We start from the raw sequence: 9,737 nt of genomic DNA on the forward strand, positions 1-9,737 counted from the left end.
TTGGGTCATATAAACATGTTTATCAAAGAGACGTGACAAAACTCATATATTAGATAATATTATAATACTTTTTTATCAGTTGAGTGAACTTTGTTATCCAACAGTGGTTTTCCACTGTCTATAAACTTGTATAATGCAACAATTTTAATAATAAAAAAACACGTCACACAAATTAAATAACACGTCTTGTCTAAATCACTACAGCTCTTTATACCACATTCAGTTACGCTCAGTTTACTTTATGCCAGTACAGTGGCGCTCAAAATCAGCGCTTACATACAACTGGCATAATGTCAAACTAGCTGAGACCAGTTACCCAAATCAGTTCATGCCAGTCCAGCGCAACCGTCCTACAATACTGGCATAATGTAAACCAGGCTTACAACGGCATCTTACTAATGTTATAAATGGGAATGTTCGGATGGATGGATCGATGGCTGCTTATTAGAAGGCTGTATGGATCTCGCTGAAGTTTGTCATAGATGTAGAACATAGTCTGGAATAATACAAAGGCTACTAATAACGATTTTTTTTTAAATTAAATGTTGCCCGCGATTCCGTCCGCGCTGAATTCAGCAGAGTCACTTGCGACAGCGTGGTATTAATATTTTCTCTATATTAACTAAATTATCAACAAAGAACTTTGACCTTTCGATACGGAAGACAATAACGAGATAATTTTTCTGTATAAATACTTAGTAACATGTCTCGTTGATTATAATTGTTATAGACAACGTTACAAACATGTTGAAATTATTAACATTTGTGTGTTTGGCAGTCGCCTGTCACACGAAGAATCTCGATTCAGGAGAAGCAATATACGGAACATATAAAACCGTGTACACATCACCCGAAGCTACTCAACCTTTCCCATGTACAGAAGTTGTTTTCTCCAAACCTCCAGCTGATGTTAACATAAACTGCAACTGTGAAACACCACCGAAAAAAGAAATTCTAGTACACGAAGAAGTAAAATCAAGTCAGAATATGCAATTCAATTTATTAGTTGATTTTGTTGAAAATATTGAAGATCTGGAAGCGACAGTGGCCAATAAATGTACATGTACCCCATCGAATAGATCGAGAACGATCCTACAGAAAGGAGGAGGTGATTATTTACTGCAATATGTACAAGGAGGTGCAAGAACATATGTTTTAGCTAAAGAAGTACCTAAACCTGAAGAACTTAGAGCACTGATTAATAATTTCCCAAACTTAAGAGATACTAAAGGTACAATATTGTGCTAGTGATTGTTTTTGTGTAATTTAGTTGAATTTCCACTGCACAAACGTGTACAGTCAACCGCATAAATATATATACATTTACAAAACGTAAAACACTTATAAAGGGCTTCGGTTTTAAAGATACGTATGCACATATTCGTCAGTATCATGTATAAATACGAAGGATAAGTGTATGCATATTTTTATTAAACTAGAGGCATTTACAAGTTCCTGAAGCTTTGTTATTGTACAAATATTTATGGAGCTGACTGTACAGAAATAAACTACTTACCTCTATCGTTAATAAGTTCCTACAACAAATGGAATCTCAATTATATTTTGTATATGTTTTGTTTTAACGTTTATATAAATATTTAAAAATACTGAATTGTTTTATTTTTTTTCTTATCAAATTGTTTTCAAACAAAACAGATTTCAAAAAGATTAAATTCGTTTCCATGTTTTTTTAAGTGAGTAACCACGTAACTTCGCACCTGGTACTCTGATTTTGATATTTTTTTTAATAAAAAGGTATTGTTTTTATGGCATGTTTAGTTCAGTGAAGTATTCCTCTATTGGATTCATTCCTAGTTGAAGCGCCAATAGCTGAATTAGAGTTCGAATCTCATTAGACTATTGTCCTGAACCATATCCTAATACGGGCTAGGGAATATTAGGAACGATACAAGATATGATGGTAATATTAGAAAAAAAGCTCCTTTATCTAAACCATTTGAAATATTCACACTTACATTGAATACTGGCTTAGTGAAATAACTGGCTACAATCTACAAACACATACAACATACATATAACACTAATGACAGTAATTTATCCTCACGCATTGATTGATCCGCCGGAGACGCAGTGAAAGCGGGGCTTAAGGAGTCTTACGTTTTCACTTGGAAAGGAAAAGCTGCAGCAATTATTTAAAATACAATATTATTGCGTTTATTATGTGCTTGAAAGTTCTTAAAATGACTTCGGAAGTTGACGCTTTTACACATTAATTAACTAGCGCTCGGCCGCGACTTCGTCAGCACAGAATTTAAAAAAAGTAGCTTATAATATGCCCGCGTTCATCAGCCACCTTCCCGCCGAAATCAGTCCAGACTTTCCGGAGATTATCCGGGACAAACGCAGCGTTGTGGATACACAGACTGATAGACAGACAGACAGACAAAAATGTATAAATAAAATTGATTCGTTATTAGCAACGTAAATTTATCACGTGTATTAATTTTATTAATAGATATCAAAGTCAAAAAGTATGTTTCAACTAAAAAAGCACATTTGTTTGATACTTGCTTTGATTACGCTAATATTGTTATTTTATTAAAATGTATCATTAAATATCTTTTCTTCGTCTTCTTTAAATATACAAAATTGCAATTTTAACATAAAACTATTTTACATAGAAGAAAGGCGTGAAGTGGAAGCAAATCCGCGTTTCGTCTGATGAGTGTGCGTCTTATTTAGTCCTCTTTCCCTTCCTACCCTTTTTCTTATAAGGAAATGATGGGAAATGGAAATGGACTTTGCGGATGAAAGGATGCATGAAAAGGGAAAATATTTTCTTTCTGTGCGTCCTCTCCTCCGTCGATTAAATGTAAGCAACGCATATGCAATTGCGTATGTCTATGGGCAACAGTCACTTCGTTATTTTAGCGATTTCAGGTTACCGCTCGCTCGTTTGCCACCTTATGATATAAAAATAAACATCGATGATAAAAACTTTTGTGAATTGTTTAATTTTTTACATAATGTAGTAATGTTTGGTCAAAAATGAGTAACAGTCATGCTTGTTAAATAATAAGTGCAGGCTCACACGGCGCGACGTTACACGTAACACACGAACACGCGGACAGCAACAATGTACAGTGTTTATATAACATCTTGAATATTTACTTATAACGACTAATATTGTTACAATTGTATTGCTAACTCGTAATTTTTTTTATTACAGTCATTTGTTAACCGACACCAAAAAGGATGAGGTTCTTATTCGAATGTTTTTTAAATCTAGACTAAGCCTAGTATGTAAGATATTAGTTTTATTACATAATTTTAGTTAGCAACTAGTACTTTAAGCAATACCAGCGGAATAGACAAGTTTTCCTTCAAAACATGTTTCTTGATAAATTATTTAAGTCGGCCAATATAACCTGATCCAATATAAATGAATATTGTAAAAGAAATTTGAATGCTAGGAAAACAATTTCTTATTCTTACTTATCTTTCCCATTTTCGCTAATATTAATCAATTTCATAAGAAAGCAGCAGGATTTAGGGATAGTAGGAAATATCAGTAACATATTGTAAGTTTATCATATTTAACTTCCAGATGGCGCACCACTCCGTGCTTAGGATATTATGTCTTCTGGTTGCCGTTGCTGCAACACACGGTGATAAGGAGCAGACAAGATGGTCGCGACAGATCAGCTCGTACACTGCAGACATCAGTGACTGGGTGCCGCTGCCCGGACCCGTCGAGAGGGAACTCACACAGACAAAGAAGCAACCAGTTGCCGAACCTCGCATACTCTCGGAACCCTTCCCCACGTACACGAGGTCCAGTGGATTCAACCAAGGAGTATTCAATCAGGACGCGTTCCCTTCGAGAATGTTCCTAAACACACCGACTAATAGGCAACTGTACTTACAGTCTCTACCCGCAGTACCTTCAGCTCCACAAAACTATTTAACAGAGCAAGGATTTGGACAAAGCATTCGTTTTGGCTTATCACAACCGAACTTCCCATTAAACCAAGGATTCATCTCTCAGCCGCTGAGCTTCGAAACCATTCCCCAGTTGAATACGAAGCCGCAGCAATTTTCACACAATCCACAAATTAAGTTCGACAATCCACCGAAAATTAGCCAACCTATACGACCCCAGGTGCAACCTTTCATTACTCAAGCTCCGATAAAGCCCGAAATACCAAGATATATCGACGGTTACCGCGTACAGAATGTCAGCAACGATTTTAACACGAAGAGACCACAGTCGTTACAGAAATTGAAATATGATGGTGTAAAGGCAGAGACTATTTCACCAAACAAACCAAAAGTCGAGCGGGAGGAAGTTCAGTTGCTCTACGTTCCTCTGGAGTCGTTAAATTCAGGACAATTTAATTTCAGAACTCCTATCGCTACTCCTCAAGTTATAAATTCTGATCTATACAGCCAAATTCAAAAACAGTTTCCTCCGAACCCTCCACAAATACAAAAACAAATTCCTGTTAATACACCTCCCACCAATAAACCCTCTGCAGACTTTCAAAAGCAAACAATTAAAAATGTGGAGAATTTAAGTCCAAGACAAGAAGTTTTCCCAAACTATAACACGAAGACGAACAATGTTGACCAAATACCTAAGTTTACTACATTGTCTTCACCGTTCCCACCTGTACCTTCATCAACTCCCAAGCCAAAGAAGCTCAAGCCACACCAACCTCCCCTTGCGATATTTTTAACTCAAGAAGCGAGGAAGAATCAACAAGTTAAAGTTGGAGACGTTTTGTACTCTTTGAAAAACGCTAACACTATTGCTGTTCTGGACGCTGTAAACCCACAAACTGCTCCGAAAGTATTCATCGGCCCCTCCTCATTGACCCCACCAGAAAACTATGTAAAATTCGAATTGCCATATTTATCTAACATTGAAAATATTGAGAAGAAACTTCGACAGTTACCTTTCTTCGTAGCACCTCTAAGCTACAAAACGCCTCAAGGATTCGCGAAAATTCCCTTCCCGTCCCCACACGTGGGTTCTGTAGTAATTAATTCTCAAATTAATAAAGAGGCAACACCTCAAATTCATCCCACATTATCCGATTCCCCACCTAGTTTTTACACGTACAATCAATACCCAACCAAACAAGCTCAAAATATAGAACCTCAGAAATCGAATACCAATTATTATTCAACTGCACCACCAAAACCATCAAATTTCGAGCCGAATTATTATTCTTTCGAACAACAAGGAACAAGAAAAGAACCTGAAACAGGATCGAAAGCCAATTCTTATTTCTTAAGCAACATTGGAAGTCAATACAATCCAAATAATTATGTCAATTTTCCGTCAGCATCGATAGTTGAGAACTACCCAACCTATCAGAGTTCAACAGCTCGTACGATACCCGCACAAAAACCTTCAACTACAACCACGTCAACAACAACAACTACGACGACAACCACAACAACAACTCCGAAGCCCTCAACATTCCCTAGTCAATTACTAGAAACTCATAATCCTTACTCTATCAACCATGCGTTCCATTTTAGTACACCGATAGATTATCAAAACTTTTTCGACGAATACAAAGAAAACTATGCTACTCCTGGACAAGCTCCCAACTCACAAGCGCAACCTGAAGTAAATGTATCTTCACCGAACCCAGTAACCAATTCTCAAGAAACAGAAAGAACACAATCAACATTTGTACAAGGATCGCCAAATTATTTACAAGGGTATACACCTGAAATACATTACGAGTCCGAAGTACAACATTCAAGATATCCAACATATGATACAAACCAACAAACAAATAAACAGTCTGATTATAGTCAAACAAATAATCCAGTAATTGAAGAGGATAGTTTTAAACCGAGCAGTGATCTAGCGCCATCTAGGAATGTCAATGAGCAAACACCAACTGAATCTATTTTAAGTCCTACAAATCCTTCAGCTGACGATAATACACCGCCTGAATCAACTGAGAATCATATTCCTGTGACAAATCCTCCATTTGACTACAGCCATTATGACAACAGTTACAGTGCAGGTGAATATGAACAATCTACTCAAAGCTCTACTACCACTACTTCAACAACAACAACAACACGAAGACCACCTTTGAGAACTAGAGGCCGTCCACGATATCCTACAACTAAAGCCGATACCGGAGAGTACACTACTAAACAAACCATCACTCGAAGACCGCTTAGAGAGCGAAGGCCTCTGCCGAGTAGGACAAGATATGAACCAAATAAGATAACGACGGAGAAAGCTGTCAGGAAAGCCACAGAAACAACTGAAGCTACTACTAAATACACAAGAACGAGGACCAGGGGACGAGTCCATTATAGACCATCTGAATCTGATGACATTCCTGGAAAACGTTCGAAACAAAGCAGCAAGGAAAATGATCTCGCATATCAAAGAGACGTTTTACATCAAAACTATCCAGTGACACTAATGGAAAGAACTAGCACTGTTGATATTGAGGCAATCACTGAACCTACGTTCAGAGCTTCTCCTACCGGCACAAGATATTCTGAGGACACCGAAAACGCTTACAGCAATGATAAAGTTACTGTAACCGAACATTCCTTTAATACTGAAAATACGGAGGACATGCACGAGTACTCCAAAGACTCCTCATCTCCAAATGTATTGTCGATTAGAAATGAAGAACATGTTTATCAATCAAGAAGTAGTCCCGTGCCAGAAAATACTTATCCTACACACGAGGAATCAAAAGACGATGATACATACAGTAAACAAACAACTCCCATACAACCATCTGCAGTAGAAGAGGTAACCGAGCCTGCTGTTTTTGAATCAGCGACACAAGGAAATGAGGACCATTACTCACCAACTTACAAATATGATTCTATAAAAGAGGAGGATGAAACTACTACACAACAAAATATTGATAACAGTAACGTTCAAAATGAAAGCGAAAATCAACAACCGGAGCAAGAAGAAAACGTTATTCAAACTACTCCATCGTATAACAGAGTCCGAGTGAGACCGGGAGTCATTAGGCAGTACCATCAAAGTTCCACTGAGTCTTCTAGAGTTAGAGTGGACAGAAGGAGGCCAGGGCAAGCAATTACATACAGACCTACGTTCGATAAACGCAGAACTACTATGCGTATTGATGAAATAGAAGCCGATTTGAAAACGAAACAAATCCATTCGCGTCCAGAGGTTCAAGACTACAGACATCCCGTCTACAAGCCTGAACCAACTACCGAACCATCTGTAACAACTCCTTTAACACAAGAGACGACCAAAAGGGGCCTTTATCGTCGTAGAAGACCAACATACACAGTGTCTTCAACAGAGACGTCAACAAGTAAAAAATCTTATGAAACTAGAAACAGATTCAGGGGACGACGTCCCACAGAAAAACCGACAGAGAAGCCTGAAGAACAAGCTGAAGTGATAACAACAACGGCACGTAATACACTAGCAGTCAGATACAGTGACAGACCGCGCTTATCTGAACGGTACAACAAAAACCACGAGCCTGAAGAACCGGAAGATCAAGATCCAAACTACTCAATACAAAGACCTAATTACGCTGTTCCAGAGTCTAATCGGTGGTCACCAAAGATTTCCACAAATTCATTCAAACCTTATAATCCTAATGATATTACAGATGAAGCAAAAGTTGTAGAACAACAGACGGCAGATGCACCCGAGCTAGATATAATCACAGCTAAGAATGAATACGACAATGTTCTCATCTCTGTTACTCCTGCGACAAATAATAGAGTCAATAAGAAGATTCCAGACATTCCTCCTACTCTAGAAGCGTTGGTAGAACAGAGCAGATTGACTAAAACAGAAGGGGGCGATACCATGTCGACATTTGAAAGTATGCTTGAAGAAGTGATGAAAAGTTTGGAAGAACAAGACGAGGACGAATACACGAAGAATGTAATGAAACACAAAGGAGGAGAAATTGGCGAAATCCCACCGGAGAAAATAATATCACCTACCACAGTACCGCAAGATGTCGCCACTACGACACCTGGCTCTGAGGACGCTGAACAAATAACACAGGTATGAAAATTTCGATTTAATTCCATGCAAATGATTTTGGAAATGTTTAAATTATGCTTTCAGTATTATTTAGTATTTGAAGAGCGAATTTTCACTAAACAAATTAACAGTAATGTTTTTGCACATTTCAGAAAGAGCACGAGCGGAAAACGCGACGCCGCGGTTTCTGGAAAAAAGTAAAAGTTCATCCTGCAACCACAGAGTCATTCGAAGCGGCGGAATCCCAATACTACTCAAACGCAGTCAACCGTCTCGGACAACCTGTACAGTTATCAAAAAGCGGTCATGAAAAATCAGATAAACCAGACAAGGCGAAACACACAGTCACCACATACAAACCAACATATCAATTCATTAAAGAACTTTTCGAGACCGACAACGAAGACATGGAAATAACACCAGATATTGACATACCTAAAATAACGACAGTTAAATCTGAAAATAAAATCCAAAACAAAGATCGTCAGAGAACTACAATTGCGTACACAACTAAATCAGAATCTAATGACAATATTTATCCTATTGAATTTGACTTAGGCACCGGATCTCCTGATTCTAATTTTGGAGAGAGTACATCATTCTTTGCTACAGCAACTGAACCTGTCACTACTAAGAAAGATAATTCTGCAGCCGACAGATCTGACGGTTTTAATTTCATGGATTACTTATTTGGTGTTACTTCACCAAACGATGATGATGAAAAAACAAAGAATGAAACTAAAAATAATGAAAGTGGCGGAGTAAATTTAACTGCAATAGAACAATCAGAACAATCTAAATCAAAAACAACAACGGAAACGACATACATACCAGAAGAATTCACTGCAGTAACGTCTAACGAAGATATTGATGCCAAATACACAGATAAAAGCCAAGATATTACAAATAAAGAAGATAACGTACGTGAATCTACTGAGCCTTTGAAAAATCATATAGAAACTACCACAGTATCATCATTTATGGATTCTCTTAAAGTAATCAGTACATCAATGTCAACGGAGATATCACACGAAACAGAAATTTGTTTCAGAGGTAAATGTATTAAAACTAACAAGCCTATGTTATAAAGTGATACTAAATTGGTGCTAAGACTGTGTTCAAAACTTAGAGTGGAATAAATAAGTGATGAAACTTCAAATATCGATTCAGTGGTATTATAGTTTTTTGTAACCATCTTTAATCTGTTTCATTTACTTAATCATTTTATCGATATCAATATCGATATTTATTAGTACTTGTACTAAAGGTACGCATTTTACCAGTAATTTGGGTGAAATTTTGTAAATTGTTTACAATTAACTCTTTACTTAATTTCACCCTCGGTCTCCAATGAATAGGGAACCTATAATGATAAATTTAAGGTTAGTGGTTACTTATTAATAATGTAAAATATCTATTTACGAAAAAGAAAATAGTATTTAAGTTTTTTATAACTTTTGTAATATACTGACTGATATTTTATCCATAAATATAAATATTATAAATAAATAATATCCCAGTTTTTCTACCTTTGACACATTTGATTTGTAATTATATTAAGAGTTTATATTATTACAAGAAATTGTAAAAAATCTACTGCTCCTTACAGTGGATTTGTAGGTATACCATGGATAAAAGTAATTTATAATAAAAGTATTTAAAAGTTGTGTGTGTTTCTTTTACAATAATCCTCATTAGTCTATCGTCTACAAGTAATAGGCATTTTAATATTTTT

General features: G+C 36.7%; 2 protein-coding genes across 2 annotated transcripts in view; both read left to right on the forward strand.

Moving 5' to 3' along the window:
* Positions 1-9,617, forward strand: part of LOC106115952 (serine-rich adhesin for platelets) — a 30,148-nt gene extending 20,531 nt beyond the window's left edge. The window contains exons 2-3 of the mRNA XM_013309621.1: positions 3,569-8,023; positions 8,155-9,617. Coding sequence (XP_013165075.1) covers positions 3,569-8,023; positions 8,155-9,090 — 5,391 coding nt within the window. The 3' untranslated portion in view covers positions 9,091-9,617. The remainder of the gene's footprint in view (positions 1-3,568; positions 8,024-8,154) is intronic.
* Positions 727-1,615, forward strand: LOC106115962 (uncharacterized). Its single transcript, XM_013309632.1, has one exon. The coding sequence runs from the start codon at positions 745-747 to the stop codon at positions 1,246-1,248; it is 504 nt and encodes a 167-aa protein (XP_013165086.1). The 5' UTR covers positions 727-744; the 3' UTR covers positions 1,249-1,615.
* Positions 9,618-9,737: the final 120 nt, after the last annotated feature.

Source organism: Papilio xuthus, unplaced genomic scaffold (genome assembly GCF_000836235.2).
Source record: "Papilio xuthus unplaced genomic scaffold, Pxut_1.1 DF829660.1, whole genome shotgun sequence".
Classification (NCBI taxonomy): Eukaryota; Metazoa; Arthropoda; class Insecta; order Lepidoptera; family Papilionidae; genus Papilio; species Papilio xuthus.

Bases quoted from the DNA above. Each gene is read 5' to 3' on its own strand.
- LOC106115962 (XM_013309632.1), top strand. From the start codon at position 745: ATGTTGAAATTATTAACATTTGTGTGTTTGGCAGTCGCCTGTCACACG.